This window comes from Schistocerca americana, chromosome 8 (genome assembly GCF_021461395.2).
Source record: "Schistocerca americana isolate TAMUIC-IGC-003095 chromosome 8, iqSchAmer2.1, whole genome shotgun sequence".
NCBI lineage: Eukaryota > Metazoa > Arthropoda > Insecta > Orthoptera > Acrididae > Schistocerca > Schistocerca americana.
Genome location: NC_060126.1, coordinates 117048297 through 117070328, shown reverse-complemented (window position 1 = coordinate 117070328; position 22032 = coordinate 117048297). Strand labels below are relative to the sequence as shown.

At 42.5% G+C, this 22032-nt stretch overlaps 1 protein-coding gene across 1 annotated transcript in view; it reads right to left on the bottom strand.

The window, feature by feature from the left end:
- LOC124544807 (calcium/calmodulin-dependent protein kinase kinase 1) overlaps positions 1 to 22032 on the bottom strand; it is a 1492928-nt gene that overhangs the window by 806272 nt on the left and 664624 nt on the right. Inside the window, exon 3 of the mRNA XM_047123492.1 lies at positions 3739 to 3799. Coding sequence (XP_046979448.1) covers positions 3739 to 3799 — 61 coding nt within the window. The remainder of the gene's footprint in view (positions 1 to 3738; positions 3800 to 22032) is intronic.

Below are 22032 nucleotides of genomic sequence, written 5' to 3'. Positions count from 1 at the left end.
TCGCTACTGTTTCGTCACTCCGAAACCTCGACAATTCCTTCATCCTATTTCTAAATTAAATATTTAGTTTTTTCTTCTGATGAGTAGTTATGAATTTGAGATTATTCTGTCGGGACATATGTCTTCGGTTGTTAAATCTCATTATAATACACAATATTATTAATGTCCTATGAGATAGAAATAATACTTCCCAAAAAATTAAAATACTTGATTTTCTCCAATTACTTTTTACTTACAAGGCTGGATACAGTCTCCGAAGGATGTATTTCGGCTTTGAATTATGTCCTTTCTTATTAAGCGTACATCGTCATAAATTTCCATACTCGTACTAAAATAGTTGCAGGAATTATCCCCTTTATTTCTCAAGCCCCTAAAAATATAAACAATAGCACAACATCGTCTTTTCGCATGTTGATTGGATGAACCCATTGCATCCTGTTTCAAATGGCTATGAGGACTATGGGACTTAACTTCTAAGATCGTCAGTCCCCTAGAACTTAGAACTACTTAAACGTAACTAACCTAAGGATATCACACACACCCATGCCCAAGGCAGGATTCGAACCTGCGACCGTAGCGGATCCGGACTGCGCGCCTACAACCGCTCGGCCTCACTGTCCGGCGGAGTGCAAGTATCTGATGATATGAAACATAGGAAATACAATATTACAGTCTGCGGATCCCATGATAGTACAGACATTACATCGGATTTGGTAACAATGTCATCGCACATTTCTAAGGGTTTTTTTTTCTTCTTCGGCCACCTTAGCAAAACCATCCATGGCAGTAATTCGCTGCGATCTATTCCTAATTCTACGTCGCTATTTAGGAAAGCGTGTATGAGTGTAAAGATCTGACGTGTTTCTACTCTCACCCAAACTAGCGCTCCGTTTCCACGGCTGCCGTGACAATGTAAAACAGCCTATACAACAGCCCTGCATTCGGCGCCATTCTCCAGGCAGCCGAGTAAGTGTGGAACGACTCTAAGATACGTGCTTCAGAATGACCCAAGGTAGAAATTGACCGTTCACACACATAAAGAAAAAATTCCGCCTTCTTGGACCATGTTTTCATTTAATGGTAAGTCGAATGTCAAACCGTGAACGATGGAGAAAAATAAAGCGTAAATCAATGAGGAACGCCCCTCGCAAGCTACGACAGAAAGAATGACATTTCTTCGATGTATTCCGCTTACGCTCACCTTTTTCTATTACACAGTGATTTAACAAATTTACCCGCCAGGGTAGCCAAGAGCGCTAACGCGCTCCCTCCTGGACTCGGGTAGGCGCGCCGGCTCCGGATCGAATCCGCCCGGCGCATTAATGACGAGGGCCGGTGTGAGGGCCAGCCTGGATGTGGTTTTTAGGTGGTTTTCCACATCCCTCTAGGTGAATACCGGGCTGTTCGCCACGTTCTGCCTTAGTTACACGCGTCGCAGTCATCTGAACCACGTTCGCACTGTTTCACGATTTACACTAAATGCAGACAGCTGGGGTACACTGATGCCTTCCCTGGGGGTACGGGGTGGCGGCAGCAAGGGCATCTGGCCACCCCTAAAACTAGCCTGTCAAATCCGTTCTAACCACACCGACCGTGTGATCGCTGCGGGCTATGTCGTAAGCGGAAGAAAGAAAGAAAGAAAGTGATTTAATCAATTTCTGTAAGAGATACACCGACAGGTGAGTGGGGCTTCCCAGCAATAGAATAAGCACCGCTGCCCGGGTATTTCGCTGGCTGGGTAACTGTGTTGTGGGGCCTAGTGGTTGAGGGCACGTCGTTTGAGAGGGCTGCAGGGCCGGCGTGGCTCTCGAGACGGGGGCGGGCGAGGGAGCTGTTTTGGGCCGCCCACGAATAGGCGCCGGCGTCCCAATAAGGTAGGCTGTGTGTGTAACGGCGCTGGTGGTCCGCGCCGCCGGCCACGCTTTGAAGGGCGCACACGTAAAATCGGCCGGAGAGGCGGAGGCGCGCGCTTTTAGGGCTGCGCGCCCTTTGCAAGCGCCGCCCCGTTCGGCTGGAAGAGATATGCGAGCTCGAAACGCCACTCACGTCTTGCCGCCGCCGCCGACATTCACACAGCGGCCGTAGGCCCGACACAGATACGTGTCTCGACCGGCGAGCTGAGAATGCCGTGGGCGTCTCTGTCCGAGACAGAAACAACTTTCCTCATTCCTGCTTCCTCTGCTGCAAAGTTTCTCTGCTCCTTTCCGAAACATCACGTGAAAAAAAGCCATTCTGCATCACAGTTTGGAGTACTGTTAAAGTTCTGAAAGTGTGTGTCGTCAGAAAAGTCAACTAATACATATCTAGCGAAAGGGCCGTTGGGATAAAATTACGGAGCTTCGAACTCACGCGGAGGCTTACCACTAACCGTTCTTCCCGCTAATCATCACCGACTGCAGCAGGAAAAGGCGGACGTGACAGAGCTACACAGAGTACCCTCCACCACACACTATAAAGTGGCTTGCGGAGTAGAGAGGTAGGTGTAGATTAGATATCAAGAAATCCACTGACGATTAAGTGATTACAACGAAAGATTTTACTAGCAGATGTCCTAGTTGCTGGTGAATCTTGCAGATCGTACTGTCGTTCAACCATCATCCGCAGCAAGGGAGGGTTGTCACTAAAACTCTTGTCGACAGAGACAAAATAATTTGTACACGAGAACACTTGCACACTGAATTAAAGCACGTGAAGCACGCTTTGCAGAACGAAAAAAGTATAAACAGTGCTTGAACCAAATAACAGCAGACCGAAGAAGAAAGACAAAAAAGAACCAAAGAATGATACATTCACTCTCCCTTTAAATAAAATGGTAACTGATCAGATTAATAAGATTTTATACAAACGTATCATCAGATCGGTTTTAGACCGAGATGGAAAACATATCAACCCCTTAGATATGTAAAGGACAATTGTCCGTTTCTGTCGGTTTGCAGCGTATACAAAATTTCACATTTTTTAAGTTCTACATTAAGAGTACAAAAGGGAGCATGTATACATGTCCAAATATTACGATTGAGCAAGTAAAAAAATCGGCTTTAGAAGAATGAGGCGGAACCTGTACGTTAGAGATCGCTGAACCTTTGCAGCTGGGTAGAAACAAGAGTCACGGTTCATACAGCGAACGTCCCCTCTACTCTGTCCTCTCTATTACTACAAATTACATGCACCTGTATCTAATTTTACTTTTCTTACACAATGTGCGAGACACTGATCGTCTTCTCCATGACACAAGAAACGTAATTTGTTTTGTGGAACGTTACACAACAGCGAAATAAAAATGTTCCAAAATGACCCCTATGGAACAAATTCAAAAACATAAACAAACAATAACATGGAAAATACTTTTACTAAAGCAAATATTTTTATACGGTAGAAGAATGTAGAAGTCATTTTCAAGACCGTACTGCGTTTGTAGGCCAACCTCGGCCGAACAGTGCCTGGAGAGTGTTACCTTCCATCACGTGTAATGCCAACACGAAACTACGAAGGCGGTGGTGTTCGCAGCACAGTTCATGCCGTCTTAAAGGTGATGGGTGGACATACCGCATATTAATGTCCACTAATAGGTGCCTGGATACCCTTGATCAAGTAGTGTATATACGCAGTGCTCCGATGTGGGCAATATTTAACTTGAATAGGGCTTATTTGCACGACAAAAATTTGCAGCAGAAGAGTTTCCGTGCAGTTACCAGAGACGGACAGAAGTGAGAGCGCTAGTCACTCGTCACTACTCACCTTGGGATGTCTCCGATCTTGGGCGCTCGGCCGCGTCGGCAACCCTCAAACCATCTGCCGCCTGCAACAAAGAAAATCATCAAACGACTGTACAATATCGGTACTAAAACTAAATTTTTTAATACGAACGTTTGCCATTTGATTGTATAGACGATATTCTACTGTAATATCATGATTTCGGCCTTCCGCCGCTTTCAAGTACTACAAAGTTGGCCGTGATCATCGACGAAATACATTAATTTTTATTTTAATAATAATGCAGGTTTCGACGATGACTCCATTTATAATAATCTGATCATGGACAACATTGTGCTACTTAAAAATGGCCTAAGGCTGAAATCATGAAAGTACAGCAGAATAATTGATCTATACAGTCAACTAGAGGAAGTTTCATTTAAAAAGTATTACATGACAGTGGTCCCAAACCATGGTAAAATTATGAAGACTACAGTATGCACTAGCAAAGCCTTATTCCCAAATGCCAGCCCACCATAACGTGTTATCTTCGTCTTTTTATGTGGGCAACTTGGGTGGACTTTCTGAGATTAGAAGAATTCCCTCTACGTTCTGATTAGGCACCTGCATTGAGCCTGCCTATGCGGTGTTGGCCGTACCTGCTGTGGCACTCAGGCACTCAGTAGATTCAAGTACAGTAAGGGTGTCCTGTAGCCTGGGCGTGCGCATAAATTTATCCAGGTGGAGACAACGAATTAGTCATTTTTGAGACGTGTCACGACACATAAAATAAATTTTGAAAATGACGCAGGAAACGTATTATATCCCACAGAGCAACTGTCCACCCCTGGTAGCAGAGCGGTCAGCGTGACAGACTGTCAATCGTAGTGGCCCGCGTTCGATTCCCGGCTGGGTCGGAGACTTTCTCCGCTCAGGGACTGGGGTGCTGTGTTGTCCTAATCATCATCATTTCATCCACATCGCCTCTGTAAGTTGCTGCCACTAGCCTGCGAAGTACACAACCAATAATCTGTAAATGTGTTTTAAATGTTTCTTTTGTATTAATCTATATAAATTGTTAAGTAGATCTTAGTTTTGAAAGTATTAGAGCCTTTGAAATTATAGCTGTAGCGAGTCATGACTTTATGCTTAAGTTAAAATCTAAAGGGACTTCCCCGCGGAAAGGTGAGGTGGGAGAAACGTTGCGACGGAAAGTCCCAGAACAGTTCTCTTTGTGGGTTGGAAGGATTGTGAAGAAGCGATGCCCACGTACTGTGCTGTGTGGTGATTAAAATAAGCACAGTCATTGTTGAATGGTGTCGGATGGACGTGAAATTATTGCTGCATATAATTCTACAGTATTCATCAGCTATTTCTCAACCAAGCAGAAGTGGCAATGTTATTACGAGGACCAGTTGGAGGTCGTTGTTTACTGAGAGGGAGGCAGATATGTTGCAGCATTAACTACTCCACTGGCCAAATATTACGATGGGAACTACGATTTGGAAGCCACTGTGCAAACGCTGCTAAATCATCCATCAGTAGCTAAATCTCATCAGAGACTGCAATACGTTGCTCTACATCACAAAAGGACTGAAGTATTTATTTCTGAGCTAAAGTTCAGTATGTTCTATTTTTCACAGTCATGGACATATTGAAAAATTCATTATTTGTCGTCCTCTTGTACTAGTTAAATGTTTAAAAGCAGCAAACTTTATCACAATTTTGTTATTTCAATAGATGTTTAGTGTGTCCTTTCACCTACTTTGATATTTAATCTGCAACATTTTCGGATCGTAAACTGCTTATACGTAGGTCTACGTAAAGCGTTTAAAGTTATTAATATCGTATTATGCAAAGCACCGGATTGTGTATAAAGTACCAGCTGTTTTATTACATTGAATAGTATAATGAAAGCAGCTGCAGAAGAATATGCGATTTTACTGATTCATGGCGTGTGACAAACTAAATTTATGTTTCAAGAAAAGTGCAGGAAAGTGTTTTTGTTACGTTGCATTGAAGTACTATCAGGCCAAATTCTCTTCACGATGAAAATTACCACGAAAAATCAGTGTAAAAACTAATTTTCAGTCAGTGATCAGTTCTGTGTAAGGATAATGTTACAAAAATTACAAATACTACACCACAGTAGCTACGAATCTTCAATGCTTGGCAGCATCTTTTCACTCAACATTTCTGTGATATTTTACATAAAAGTATCTCAAGTTTAAAATAGATTTATCCTGTACTGACGAAACTGTCTTTCGGTGCGGTAACGAAAGTAATACATGTGTAGGATCCATATTGTCCATATGCAAGGGCGTACCCAGGAGCTGAAGTAGGGGGGGGGGGGGGGGCAGGTCATACTAGTCTCAGTAAACAAGGACTTGAGACAACATACATCACTTCTTATAAAATAAAACAGTAAACCAGCGAAAAACTGCTTTTAATAAACATTTTAAATACAAGAGCGCACTTGTACAATCCGAGAAAACATGCAGCATTTCTTATTAAATAAAACAGTAAACTAGTGAAAAACTGCGAATATCTTCTAGGAGGGAGGGGGGCAGCTGCCCCCCCCCCTACCCCTCGCTGGGTACGCCCATGTCCATACGCAGTGTATGTCGCTATTTCAAAGGGGTTATGATATACATTGTGTGCTCTCTTCCCCCTTGTTTGGTTGCCTAGTTACTGCATCGGTTCCAGTTATTCAAATTTAAAGACTGTGTAGTAAGAGCTTATCTCTGAAGTGCTTTGTGCAGTTAGTGAAATCAATACTGAGGTTTCTCTGTATGCAAGTGTCCGCCCATTATAATTACGATAGCCAACCACAGTCATTTTAAGGCGAAAATTGATCCATATAAGGAGGGAACTGGATGTGGTTCGCATGTCGCTTGTGTGAAATGAGATTTCTCATTCCTCTCTTCTGTCGTCCCTGTTCAATTTAAAGGACTGTGATGACCGGTCGCTAGCCTGCCGATCCTGCTATTGGCGGTTGAGTAAACTGACCAATGGTAAAGCAATATTCTTCGAACGCCTCTCTCTGCCGGTAAAGCTTAGAGTATTCTAGACAAGAGTGGAAGCCTAGCCATGAAACAGTTCGGACGTGTGTAGTAGTAGTAGTAGTTCCGATGGAAATGATAAGTTGCCCGATGTAGCAGTGTTTCATACATCAAAAGTGTGGTAAAGTGACGGCATACTTATTCCGATGGGCGTGTAGAAATTTCGGAATTTTTAAGTGAATTTTCTGGCGAGAAAAGACATAAATTCCGCGTGGCGTATTGAGCAGGTCGGTGGCTAAAAACTGTGACTGCGTTTGGTACCGACAGACTTAATATCAATCAAAAGGAATCAGTATTTTTGTAACTATTATGTTTTCGGGACATGCAACACCATAAACTTGCTAACGTGAGTGAAAGGGATTGTGAGTGAATGTGTTAAGACTAGCACGGGCTTGACAGTGGTACTTGTTCACCTAAGTTTCAGAATATATTACTTGAGGACGAAATTTCCAACCTTTCATTTCGTGTGAAAACTTCCTCCCGAAACGTAGATTAGTGACTTTGATTGCAGCCTGGTTGACGTCGAAGTACAGTAGGTTTCGCTCGGCTTCTCTACTGATGATATGCTGAGACAATGTTCATGGGTAGGTAAAGGTTCGTCGTAAAGGGACGGAAGGAACCGCGCCGCCGCACTGCCTGTTCTTGTGCAAACAGCCACCGGAGTTGTGAACATCGTCCATACTGATAAACAGCGATGGGTAAACAGCGCTGGCACCACAATTCTGCCAAACTCTGAGACTTGTGACGACCGCGAAATGCCACAACGCAATGCTAACTCAAATAACGCGCTATTCGTATACATCCGTAAAGAACCGAACAATATCGAGTAACAGGCTTCGCTATGTCCCACACGCAGCCCACGCACGCTGCACGCATAAAGTTTGGCACTCCATGGCCAGCCTTAGTTTATAGTATACTAGCTAAGAAACGCAGCGCTGCCAAGATGTTTATTTATTGCAACCTTCTATTAGTCAATCTCTCCATCCCTTCTGTCGCTGTCCATCTCCTCCTTTCCCCTCTGTCCATTTTCTGTTGCCCCCCGTCTTTGTCCATCTCGTCCTCTCTCCTTTCTCTATCCCATCGCCCATCTCTGTCCATTACCTCTACCCCCACTCCATCATATCCACCACCCCATCCCTCTCTCCACCTTCTCCGCCCACATCTCGTGGTCGTGCGGTAGCGTTCTCGCTTCCCACGCCCGGGTTCCCGGGTTCGATTCCCGGCGGGGTCAGGGATTTTCTCTGCCTCGTGATGGCTGGGTGTTGTGTGATGTCCTTAGGTTAGTTAGGTTTAAGTAGTTCTAAGTTCTAGGGGACTGATGACCATAGATGTTAAGTCCCATAGTGCTCAGAGCCATTTGAACCAGCCACCACCTTCTCCATTCGCTACTGTTTGTCTATATCCACCTGTCCCTCCTTAGGTCCCTCTCCTCCTCTCCAGGTTCCATCTTTTCCTGTACATTTCTTCCAGCCACTCTTTTTGTCCATCTCTGCCCTGCACATCTCCCTGCCTCTCCCTTGTTCCTCTTGTCATCTATCCTTTCCCCTCTCTCTGTGCCTGTCTCCAATGTCTGTCCATCTTCTCCTCCCTCTCTTATCTGTGCCTATGTCCTTCTTCCCACGTCCATCTCCTAGTCTTCCCTGCTCTCTCCCTTTTCTCAGATTCATCCCAATAGAAGTATGGCGGTTCTTAGTCCTACAGTGTGTCTTTCCAGACTAACTAACCTTTTTATCAAATTTGAGTGGACCATTTAGGATAAGCTACTTAGACGTGGCTCTTCTGCCCATATATGCACAAGTCAGACATGTGTCCCACATATTTAACAAATTTAAGACGTATCTGTACACATATTTCACCTCTATGTCTATCGAATTTCACACTGCATTTCCATCTTCACGGAGCGTATGCTTATGCTTATGATGTCGTGTCTTATAAACTATGTGCTGCACAGCGATGTAATGGTGCAGGTACACTCAGTGGTATTTGTGCCTATGTCTACTAAATGTGATGAGATTAGAGTTATTAATAAAGTATCATTAAATTAAAACGTCGCCCATTTTTTTACATGCCAGTTTTTCATTCATTTCATTATTTGACCTCATACATCCAGAGCGATGTGTTGTACAAGAACACGATTTCCTATGTAGATTTAGCGGCATCTGTGGATACTGTCTGCAAAATGTGTTGCGAAAGTAATTAGCACTAATAAAGTGAAACATCATGCATGCTTAGGCAGTTTCTCGCGCATCGCAGTATTTATGACATGATGTTTCCTGAACTACGTGTCATACAATGATACATTTTTAAGGAACATTCTGCAGCTTACATAGAAAATGTCTGCAAAGTGTTTTTCGAATATAGTGAGTAGCAAAGTAGTAATAAATTAATATGTCATGTATGATGTGGCAGTTTTTGACGTCTTATCTCTTGAACTATGAGTCATACAATAAGATATTTTTGTAAGCGCATTCAGTGGCAGATGTGGGTACTGCCTACGAAAAGTGTTGTGAATAAAGCAAGTACCAACAAAGTAATAAATTTAAGCGTGTTGAGGGATGCGGTAGTTCTTCATGCATCTCTGTATTTATGACGTGAAGTATGTTTCGCAGAATGATGTAATTTTTCTGGTACATTTAGTGTTATATACGAATACTGTCTTCAAAACGTGTGACGAATACAATTAGTAGTTAAAAGGTTGTAAATTAAAGCGTCATGCTACATGTGCTAGTTTTATCACATGACCACCATACATGTAGTACGCGATATATACTTTTCCTTTCATCATTCTGTGGGCTTCGTCAGCGACAAATTTTTCGTAAGGCTTTTAACTTATGTGTAAAGTTTGTTGCAAATCTCAAACTGCTGTCAATCTCAAATCCTGGGTAACTAAAGGTATTTTCGTGTCATGGACTACACTGCTTTTTCACCCCCAATACTTTGATAGGGAATGATTCTTACTGACACAGTGATTCTCTCCAGACAATGGTTTAGAAGCAGATGTGGAACATGCATACATATACACATATGTACATCAATTATTGTGGTTAGTATGGATATGGATTGCTGCATCCGTCATTCAAGTCACGCAAGGCTGAACCAGATACAGGAGTGCAGAGTCACCCAATTATCTTTTCGCACGCGCTATCCTTTGCGGATGGCATAAATCTCGGCAAGTGCCAGTGGCTGAGGGCCGCTTCGGCCACAAAATACGCGGCAGGTTGAGTAAAGGCTTGCTCGCTGCGCCCAGGACGGCGCGACACGTGGAGGAGAGCGCACCATAAATGTCCCGTGTGGCGGGCATTTTTCAGGAGCGGCGGCAGTGTTAGCCGCCGCCCGCCTGACCTAGTTCGCCGCTGGAGCAGGGAGCGAGCGGAACGAGCGCTCCGGGGGAGAAATACGGCGCGCTCCCTCTCGCCGCCGAGACGAACGAAGCTGGCTCGCACTCCACCGCTACAGCACGAGGCGGGATGCGCAGTGCGAAATTCACTCAGTTACTGCACTCAGGCAGGAATTCAAAGATTAGTCCGCTATACATTATTTCTGTTGTCTGTTATGTGTGCAGTGGGTCTTTTGGGTGCGCTCAGTTTCCTGGCCGACTGAAATGCTCGTCAGTGAAGCCACATTCTTGTTTGCGTGTTATCGAAATCGATACTGGCAAGATAAAGGACCCAAGAATTCCATGATTTTAATTTCAGGTTTAAATTTTTGATGCAATTTCGGTTTCACTGTTGTAATATTTATGCAGTTTATTAATTTTCGAGTTGTATTAACATGCTTTGCTGAGTGGCAGTTGTAGATGCGTTCACTTCGTCTGCAGTCGCCCCTGTTGCGATTACTGGCGAGATTGGATGAAAGTCTTTGAAGAAGAAAATGATGCAGCTGGTCATAGGGCTACTGCTGTTATGCAATGTCGAACTGTTCTGTGGAATGCTTCAACAGATATGTAATTGGATATTGTCACCTCATTCTAAATTATGGAAGTGCAATGCTGCATCAGTTACTAGTGTTATTTTGCTCGCAAACATTACAGATGCTGTACGTGTCATAGACATAGACTGTTAGTGATGTGTGAGGAATGAGCAGTCCGTGAAGGATCTGCATCGGTGTGGTGTGGTAATCCGGTGACTTGACGCCTATAACCACTAGTTTGGACAGGCATTTTCACAGTGATAGGGGAATTCACTTTAGCAGGAAGTATTTGTACGTTATATACACAAATCTTCATCACGAATCACTCTTACCTATTACTGAAAGTCAAATCAAAATCCATACAGCAGATCCTGAGGCTTTAAACAGATTATGAATGGAATTAAATTCTATAATAGGAACAATATATTAAATGCTGTGATATAATTACAAATTAAGAATTTTTTTTTTTCGCCTTTACTTGTACTGCGAAACCTTCCTTCTTGCGGAATTTTATGATTCTAAGCCAAGGGGAGTTTTGATGAGTGAGTTTGCAAATACCAAAACATAGCTCCGCTTTTGAATGCACTGACTCTGAACCGTGCACTTTTTTATATTATCAAGGGATCGTAGACCTGGTACAGATCCCAATCACTCAAGCAGTACTCAAGAATGAGTCGCACTATCGTCCTATAAGCAGTCTCCTTTCCAGATGAACCACACGTTCCTAGAATTTTCCCGATTAACCAAAATCGGCCATTCGCCTTTCCTACCACAATCCTATCGATTTGCAACGCTACGCCCAGATATTTAAACGACATTATTGGGTCATGCGGAACACTACTAATGCTGTATCCGAACATTATGACTTTCTTTTTCTTACTCACCTGCATTAAGTTGAGTTTTTCTACATTTAGAGCCAGCTGAAATTTATGATAGCACTCAACTTTGATATTTTACCAAACACCACGGTATCATCAGCAAACAACTGCAGGTTGATCCTCATCCTGTCCACTAAATGTTTTATGTATATAAATAATAATAGCGGTCCTATCAAGCTTTTATAAGCGAAGCGAAGCCGCTCCCATATCTGTGAACCTATTCCATATACTCCTACATTCTTTAACAGTCTGCAATGGAGCAACGTGTCAAACACTGCTGTGTATAACAAAGGAGTCACCAACGCTTTTTTCCAGTTGCTTGCGACTTGCCACTGGGCTAGAGATTCATGACAAATGCAAGCTAAGTAAGAGGCCAATGCGTAGATTATTCTTTGAAAAACCGAGCTCAGATGCCATCCAGACCTAGTGAAAAAGAGGTATATGAAGTAACTTACATGAACTAAATAACTTTTGTGACGTCTCTATAAGAGCCATTTCATAAAGATTTGTTAAACTTAACTTGATTTCGCAAGTTTCTAGCCCCTCACGTACAGAGGAACAATCAGCAGCACAGCAAGCCCTAATTATCCACAACTTCATACTTTATTTGGATTCATATTAGTTTTGCATCTACTTTACACATATACAAGTCGATTTAGTAAGTTTTACCTCCACCTTCCCTACACTTTATCATGATGTTTCAATTTTGTACTGCTACTCTTATTTCCAATTCCTTCCCTCTTACAGTTATAGAACGAGTGACTGCGTCTGGATATTGGAGGTTTCAAAGTGTTTGGCGGTGGGTAAACTCGTCCGCTATTACTGTGGCAGCTTTAGCCAACTTTTGTGCACGAGAGGAAGGCAAAGAGATTTTCGTTCTGCATGAGTGAAGCTCTAAGATGCTTAAGTTGGCAAGGCGTGGAATTTATTTATTTATATTTTTTTAAAAATTTCCGATATCTTAGGGGACTGTGATTTAGACAGAGTGCTGTTTACTGGTTCCAGGGATGTTGGAGAGAGAGGCTGCTCTTGGGAGCTAGTGTTCAGAAGTGGGTATGGTGCATGAGTTTGTGTAAGTTTCAGCCTACTGAGTTCTTGATTTGGTCTTTTTGCAACGTCAGACTTTAATAATCATACGGGATAATTCATTCATAATAGGAAGTAATAAAATTTTAATAACTGTTCAGTTTGATTGGTAGTTACTTTGTTCAACCAGAACTTAGGAATGTGGGAAATTGGTTTCAGTCCAGTTTCAGTTAATATTCGTATTTCCCAGTGTGAATTTTGTGCCTGCTTGAGTTTCTAATGTTAGTTGATCTTCTGCTAGTTAGTTTAATCCGTATTCAGTATCTTCTACTCGTCAGTACTCGCTCCTTTCTTGGTTGAACAGCACATGTTTGTCGCTGATTTAAAGAGCCATCGCCGGCCGCTGTGGCCGAGCGGTTCTAGGCGCTTCAGTCCGGAACCGCGCTGCTGCTACGGTCGCAGGTTCGAATCCTGCCTCAGGCATGGATGTGTGTGATCTCCTTAGTTTGGTTAGGTTTAAGTAGTTCTAAGTCTAGGGGACTGATGACCTCAGATGTTAAGTCAAATAGTGCTCAGAGCCGTTTGAACCATTTTAAAGAGCCATCAGTTTTCGGAGTCTGTTTCATCTTTCAGCGATAATTTATTTACGTGGGCAATTCCTTCCATCAATTGACTAAATTTTTGGGGTTTTTATATTTTTTCTTGGTCTGGTTCGTTTGGCCTGGCCCAAGTGTTTAAAAAATGAGCGAGTCTTCAGTTCGTCGGTTTTCGGTTCTCGTTCTAAACTCGTAGGGCTTATTTAGACGTCTCGAGATGTCTGTGTTATGCGTTAGGCCGGTGGAACAAACCTTTTGTCAGCCACACGTGACTGTGATACATGTTTTAGTTCTTCTAACGTGTTTTGTTTTAGTGTGTGTGTGTGTGTGTGTGTGTGTGTGTGTGTGCGTGTGTGCCTGTACCAGCTTAACTTCCAGTTACTCCTGCTTTATTAAGACCTAATGATTTACGAGCCCATCAGCGCCATATCACAAGGACAGGAGTGTGGTGGAGTGGTTCCAGCAACACAGTGGCGAGTCCCGACTGACGTGGTGGTCCCCTCAACTCACCAGACCTGAACCCGAAGGAGCACATCTAGGGTTTGGTTGAACGTGGCGTCAGAGTTCATCGCCTCCCTTCCGGTACGTATGGGAATTAGGTGACTTGTGTGTGCAGTGTGGCGCCATCTCCCTCCAGGGACCTAGCATGGCCTCATTGCTTCCATACCACGACGCGTCGCCGCTGTTATCCGTGCCACAGGGGACATACCGGCCACTGAGTAGGTGGTCATAATGTTCTGCCTGACGAATGTATACCCCTATAAACTGAGCAAGTTCCTTAACGTAAAGATAAATTTCATTCCATTGGATAGACTGCGTCGCTATTCTCACTATTCTGTTTCGGTAAATATCGTTCAGTTCTTGTAATTTCAGTTTGTTATTTTAAGTAACTTTTGTCTATGTGCTCCGTCACCATCATTAGTGTTTGATAAAATTTGCTTTTGTGCCTCTACCAGTTTTATATCATTATCATTTATTTACGTAGATGGCTGTATGAGGAATATCCAGAATCCAGTAAAGAAGTATCTGGTGTTACTGTAAACTTATGAATTCCCAGTTATAACATCTGAGGATTGCCTTTCTGATTTTATTACATATATGAAATTAGCTCTCTCTAAAGATTAAGTTTAACTTTGTGCTAACAGTATTTCCGTGCCAAGAGACTGAATATTGTGACATGTTAGCGTCTTCGTTATTGCCACCAACTTTAGTGTTGCTATTTTGTCTAAAACTGACATGGTGAGACCGTGGCTGTGTACAATTAATGTAGGCTAAATCTTACAAAGAAGAAGACAGAAACCAGCCACTATTAATATTGCTGATACCTAAATAAATAGCAGTATTAATAGTGGCTGGTTGCTCTCTTCTTCTTTGTAAGAATTAACCTACATTAACTTAAGTGTTACTTCACCAACATTAAAAGTAAAGGTAAGTAATGGCGTCACAGTTATTAAAACTTTCAAGGCCACCAATACTCTCAATACCTCCACAGCTAACAACAGCTGCAGTAAGCCGTTCACTACCCTTACCAAAGTTTTCATCCCTTACTAGACAAAATTCAAAATACCATGCGAAAAAATACAAGGGCTATCAAGAACAGCATGGGAAACCATGCATTTCACCTTCACTTTATTTTTCTCCTTGGCTCCAGTATGGTTTCAGTATTATCAACATACACCGTAGATTGCAAGTGTTAATCTCACCAAAAGCCGAGAAGTGATTCTTGGTGCCCTAACTCTTCTCTTAGGGACACGCTGGGATGCTCTCTGAGGCTCAACTGTGCATCTCTGTCATTCATGACTCATGATTTGTGCATGCGCAACACAGAGCTGTATAGCCCAGCGAGTTTGTACTTGTTGCCTATGTACAGTGTTAGTTTGAAATCGCTTTATTATTTCACAGGAAAATTTTCGATTCCTTTATTGTATTGTTCGAATGACCACAGTTTCTGGAACTTTAACTGTGAGAAAAATTTGAATACAATTTCTTAAAGATATTTTATTTATTGTAGAGGAAGACATTTTGTTTACTGAATATCACACAACCCGCAGCCGACCACTTTGTAAATACATCACAGGTTGGCTGATGGGATACACACGTCCTAGTAAAATAATACGCGGTTTCGTGTGTTGGGTCATCTATATTTCGTATCTTTCTAACGATAGCATGTAGCGCGAAGCTTTCGGAAGGAGAGAAATACTACTGACAGTGAGGTGAATATATAGAAGGCTGTGAGCGAACAGATGGTGCAGCGTGTGTTTTTAGTGTGCCTTTTCCATGAAAATCATACTTCTGAAACATAATACACTGTGTTTAGAAACATGACTATGCATCTCTGTAATTCTGCTTGTTTCCATAAAATTTGTATCTAATGAGACCTATATGCTCCAGTAAACTTCGTAGAATATAAAAATCGTTCATGTATGGTATGTAAAAGCCTTCTTCAAAATTGAAAACTTTTGCGCGAGGTTTCATGTTTTTCTTAGTCAGGAGAATAAATGTGTTTGGCTACTGATTCATTATACTTTTTCCATAATTGTCATAGTAATAAAATAGTTCTAAAATTAAAAATTTAGCTCTGAAAGTCCTAGGTTCACATGAAAACATAGATTAATTTAGGCTTGTGGAACACATGGGACCCATTTCACCGATTATAAACTGATAAGCTTAAAATTATTTTTGGTAATGACAGTATACTATTTATCACACAGGAAGGCAGTTTTTGTCCTTTTATTTCTCAGATATATCCAGAATAAATTTTAACCACGACAGATTTAAACCAAACAAATTGTCGATGAACAGCCAATTAAAAAATATTTTGTTTGCAACTGTATTAGGTAAGTAAGGTTCTCAGTTTTCAAACGATAGTTTTAGTTTCCTGTGTTTTACAGTATTATTCTCATCTATGAATGCTGGCAAAGTTCTACGCCACGTGAAGTCAGCCGAACGGCGGTTGCCACGAGAGTTCTCTCTCGGCCGGCCGGCCTGTGCCTCTTATTACTCGAGGATTACAGAGGCGGGGTCAGACTGAAACTTATTAAAACATTCTTCAGCATCGTCCATAATTCATCAGGGCTCCACTCAGAACTCCGTGGCTTTACGTGAGCGATAGTCCTAATGAAGGACACCCAACTAATCAAGTCATAAAGGCGAACCTGGAAAACGTCCCCCATTAATTACTACTGGTCAATAAATTACTGCGGCATCCGTAATTAAAGTCTTCTTGCGTAACATGTACTGATATCGTCCGAGTGTTACAATGACGTCCGACTAAAAAATTAGGCCTTGTTATCGAAAGTCACAAAACACATACATAGCTTCTCTTTGCATTTATTACATTTCTTTATTAACAGTGTAAATATCCGTTCTGGTTTTATCAGCTACGATAGGTGCATATTCACACAAATATAAACAATATTCACTGTGCACTGGCCTCAATGTTGCATGGGTAAAATGCAGCGAACGAACGGTTATAAATAATTTGTAAATAAAGCAGATTGTAATTATAATATTCAGTACATCCATTATAGATGAACAGCTACCGTAATTTACGAGGACTATTAGAAAAGTAAGATGCGATCGTTCGAAAAATAGAAACCGCAGTGAAAATCCGATGAAGCTTTGCACAGTGTTGTTAGTATTCCTGTCGAGCGCTCCACTTCGCTGTTTTCAGTTCTGAGTATATAGTGAGCACGTCAAGATGCCCAGAAAGTAGTGACTGCCGCCATGTATGACTGCCTGATGAGAGATTTCACCTGATATCATGCATCCCACACAACGTAAGAGTCATCCGTTTCCTGCTACATGACGGTTCTCGACCGCATTCTGTATAGAGGATGTTCCTGCAGCGTTTCCGATAGGAAGTGTTTGATCACCCACAATACAGTCCCTGCTTGCGTTCGTCCGTTTCATCTCTGCTCACATGAATCATTGGCTACGAAGGCAACAATTTGGCACAGACGTCGAGCTGTAGAGGAGCGTGGAGAAGGTGTTGGAAAGCTGGTACAACACTGCGATAGATGTGTAACTCGGAAGAGCGACGACTATATACCGGGTGATCAAAAAGTCAGTATAAATTTGAAAACTTAATAAACCACGGAATAATGTAGATACAGAGGTAAAAATTGACACACATGTTTGGAATGACATGGGGTTTTAGTAAAACAAAACAAAAGTTCACAAAATGTTCGACAGATGCCGCTGGACAGCAAAACGTCAGTGACTGCGCATGACAATCCTGTATAAAAGGAGCTGTAATGAGAAAGAGAATCAGATGCCCCAGCAGTCGCAGCATGTTGACGTTACCTGAAAAGGCGCTTTTAGTGAAGCTGTTTTATCAGAATGAGGAATGTGCTAGTTCAGCGTTACGATCCTATCGCCATAGGAAGGGGATTCGAACGGGTAAAGGTCCGTTGACAAATGCAGCTGTGGCGAGAATAACTTCGAAGTTCGAAGCCACGGGTTGTTTAGGCGATAGACCCCGTAGTGGCCGTCCGATCACAAGGCGTACGCTGCTGAGATAGTTCAGGAAGAAATGGAGACTGTAGCGGGTTCGTCTATGGACGGTGAAGTCAGCGCTCGTGCAGTCGCACGTCGCACCGGCATTCCATACACTACCGTTTGGTAGGCACTGAGGCGTACCCTCCGATGTTATCCGTACAAAATCCATCGTCATCATGTACTGTTACCTGGTGATTTAGTGGAGCGGAGGGCATTTGCGGTGTGGGCGTTTCAAAAGGTGGCGGAAGATGGTTGAGTAACGTGTTGTGGACCGACGAAGCTCATTTCACGCTCCGAGGGTCCGTCAACGCCCACAACTGCAGAATTTGAGCTACCGAAAATCCTTGAACTGTCGTGGAAACTACATTGCATGACGAGAAAGTCACGGTATGGGTTGGATTTACCACATCTACCATTGTCGGGCCTTTTTTCTTCGAGGAAATGAGTGATTCTGGTTTTGTAACTGCTGCCGTGGCGGGTGAGAGGTGCGCCGACATGTTACAGAATAGCATCATCCCCAGCCTGGCTGATAAACACCTGCAGGAACGTACGATGTTTATGCAGGATGGTGCTCCACCCCATGTTGCTAGACGCGTGAAAGATCTCTTGCGCGCGTCGTTTGGTGATGATCGTGTGCTCAGCCGCCACTTTCGTCATGCTTGGCCTCCCAGGTCCCCAGACCTGTCCGTGCGATTATTGGCTTTGGGGTTATCTGAAGTCGCAAGTGTATCGTGGTTCAAATGGCTCTGAGCACTATGGGACTTAATACCTGAGGTCATCAGTCCCCTAGAACTTAGAACTACTTGAACGTAACTAACCTAAGGACGTCACACACATCGATGACCGAGGCAGGATTCGAATCTGCGACCGTAGCAGTCGCGCTGTTCCCGACTGAAGCGCCTAGAACCGCACGGCCACCAAGTGTATCGTGATCGACCGACATGTCTAGGGATGCTGAAAGACAACATTCGACGCCAATGCTTCACCATGAGTCCGGACATGCTTTACAGTACTGTTCACAACATTATTCCTCGACTACAGCTATTGTTGAGGAATGGTGGTGGACATAATGTGCATTCCTGTAAAGAACATAATCTTTGCTTTGTCTTACTTTGTTATGCTAATTATTGCTGTTCTGATCAGATGAAGCGCCATCTGTAGGACATTTTTGGAACTTTTGTATTTTTTTGGTTCTATTGAAACCCCATGTCATTCCAAGCATGTGTGTCAATTTGCACCTCTCTACCTACATTATTCCGTGATTTATTCAGTTTTCAAATTTGTACTGACTATTTGATCACCCGGTAGATTAGTAGCTGGAAGGTGTAGCGAAGTGTTGCAAATAATACAGATTTGATTTTCACTCTGGCGTCCATTTGGCGACCGATCGGACCTTACTTTCGGAGTAGCCCTCGTATATTGGCTCTCTATGTAAGTATAGCATCCAGCCAGTCGCTTTTTTAATTTGATGCAATTTATTGTACCAGAAACTCAACTGAGTGCTGAAAAGTAATTGCTACGAGTTTTTTTATGTGAAAACTATTAAAGCTGTTTAATTAAGAAACGTTATTAACATTCTACGTCTACATATTTATTTCTCAACGTAGTCACCCCGGCGACGAACATGTTTCTCCCAAATAAAGGTTAGTTTGTCGACTCCCTCAATGTGGAATGTTTGTGAATGGAGCCACAACGTCACCTCTCGTTGCAATACCTCATCCCTATCAAAACGAAGTCCTCAAAAATGTTCTTTAAGTTTTGGTAACAGACGAAAATCGGATCGGGCCAAGCCGGGACTGTAGTAGAGGATAATTGATATCAGTGAACCCAAGTCGTCGGATTGTCGCAGTGCCCGTGTGTGGTCTGGCATTGATATGCTGAAGGAAAGGGTGTTCCGTGTGTGGACGAACTCTCCTATTTCGTGCTTTCAGTTATCTGAGGGTCTTGCAGTATCTTGCATAATTTATGATGGTGTCTTTACGAATGAGTTACAATCACACCATACCTTAAACATCCCAGAACTCTGTGAGCGAGACTTTGCCAGCTGATGGCGAGAACAGACTAAAACATTCGGAGGCATTAGTTTTCAGGACGCCTTTGCTGGTTTCGAGCCATTGCACGCTCATCGTCACATGAAGCGGTTACAGGAACGCTATATTCCAGACCATTTGCAGCTAGGTGCTACGGTGATGACGCTGGTAAAAATAACGAAATGTTTACGGAACGAAAAAATCTTAATGTTTAAAGAATGGGTACAAGTGCAGCCTGCAGGTGGTTCCATTTGTTGTAATGTGGATAAAAATGTCTCTAAATAAAGAAATAGAGTGAGATATTCAGTACATACCGGGAGAGTGAGATTTTGGAACATAGCAACATTGTGTTCGAACATTATGAATTATCTCGAACAGAACGGTCAATTGACACGCAATAAACACAGACAGAAAACTCGTTCCTGTGAAAGACAACTAGCTCTTTATCCACACGAAGTGTTGACTGCCATCAACAAAGGGTTTCAATTGATTCCGTATTTCTAGATTTCCTTACCTCACATGCGGCTTGGAATCAATTTGCGTACTTGTGGAATATCGCCTCAGTTATGCGACTGGATTCGTGATTCCCTGTACGAGATGTCATAGTTCGGAATAATTGATGGAAAGTCATCGAGTAAAACAGAAATGATTTCTGGCGTTCCCCAGGGTAGTTTTATAGGCCCTCTACTGTTCCTTGTCTATATGAGCGATTTAGGAGACAATTGGAGCAGACGTCTTAGGTTGTTTGCAGATGATGCTGTTCAAAATGGTTCAAATGGCTCTGAGCACTATGGGACTTAACTTCTGAGGTTATCAGTCCCCTAGAACTTACAACTACTTAAACCTAACTAACATAAGGACATCACTCACACCCATGCCCGAGGCAGGATTCGAACCTGCGACCATAGCGGTCGCGCGGTTCCAGACTGTAGCGCCTAGAACCGCTCGGCCACTCCGGCCGGCGATGATGCTGTCCTTTATCGTCTAATAAAGACATCAGAAGATCAAAACAAACTGCAAAACGATTTAGAAAAGATATATGTATGGTGCGAAAATTGGCAATTGAATCTGAATGATGCAAAGTGTGAGGTCATCGACATGAGTGCTGACAGAGATCCGTTAAACTCCGGTACGCTATAAATCAGTCATCTAAAGGCCGTAAATTCAGCTATATACCTAGCAATTACCATGACGAACAACTTAAATTGAAAAGAACGCATGGGCATTTTTGTGGGGAAGATTAACCAAAGACTGCGTTTTATTGGCAGAACACTTAAAAGATGCAACAGATCTAGTAAAGAAACTGTCTGCACTACGCTTTTCCGTCCTATTTTGGAGTATCGCTCCTCTGTATAGGATCCTTACTAGACGGGTTCAACGGAAGCACGTTTGGTATTATCGAAAATAGGGTAGATAGTGTCACATATATAATACAGATTTTGGGTTGGATGTAATTAAACAGAGGGGTTTCTCGTTGTGGCGTGATCTTTTCACGAAATTTTAATCACCAGCATTCTCTACCGAATGCTAAAATATGTTGTTGACGTTGACCTAAATATTATCAATATTATCATAATAAAATAAGGGAAATAACAGGGAGCTCGGAAAGATAACTGTTCGTTTTTCTGGCGCGCGGTTCGAGATTGGAATAATAGAGAATTATTTTCAGGATGGCCCGATCAGCACTCTGCCAGACACTTAAGTGTGATATTCAGAGCAGAAATACAGATATAGATAAATATTACATACATAGAGGACCATGGGCTGTACATGTGAATTTATATATGCCAAACATTTGATGGCCTTCTGCTGTCGATTTATTATTGCTAATAATTTTATTTTGTAATTTTTTGTCTGCGTGGATGGATATTTCTAAATTATGTGGTCTGAAAAGACATGAAAGTTAGTTTAAAATTTTACTAGATATCAGGGACTTGTAAAATTTAGTATTTCTTACCTTGAGGTTGAAACACTCTTGTATCCATGTTTACTTATAAATAAAGTTGTTTTGTATAGTTTCTGTCTTTAGCAAACATGATTAATTATTCTCATCCGCCGGCTGTGTGTCGCTGAAGCTACAGCATCATCAATGAGCTCTTATTTGTTATGTACAGGGTGATCAACATTTAACGCAATCGCTTGGCGAGCATTTTTCGTCCCACCGACAACCAGTCGCTGGTGTTGGTGGGGAGCAAATTTCCCCTTTGCTGCGTGGCCTTCGGTTGTGTAGAATTATTGTGCAGGTAGCACACGTTTCTTAGGCGACAGTTTGCACTGTACTGAGCACAAGTGTTTCAAGCGCAGTGGGGAAATGCATGTACTGTTTCCCCGAGAGAGT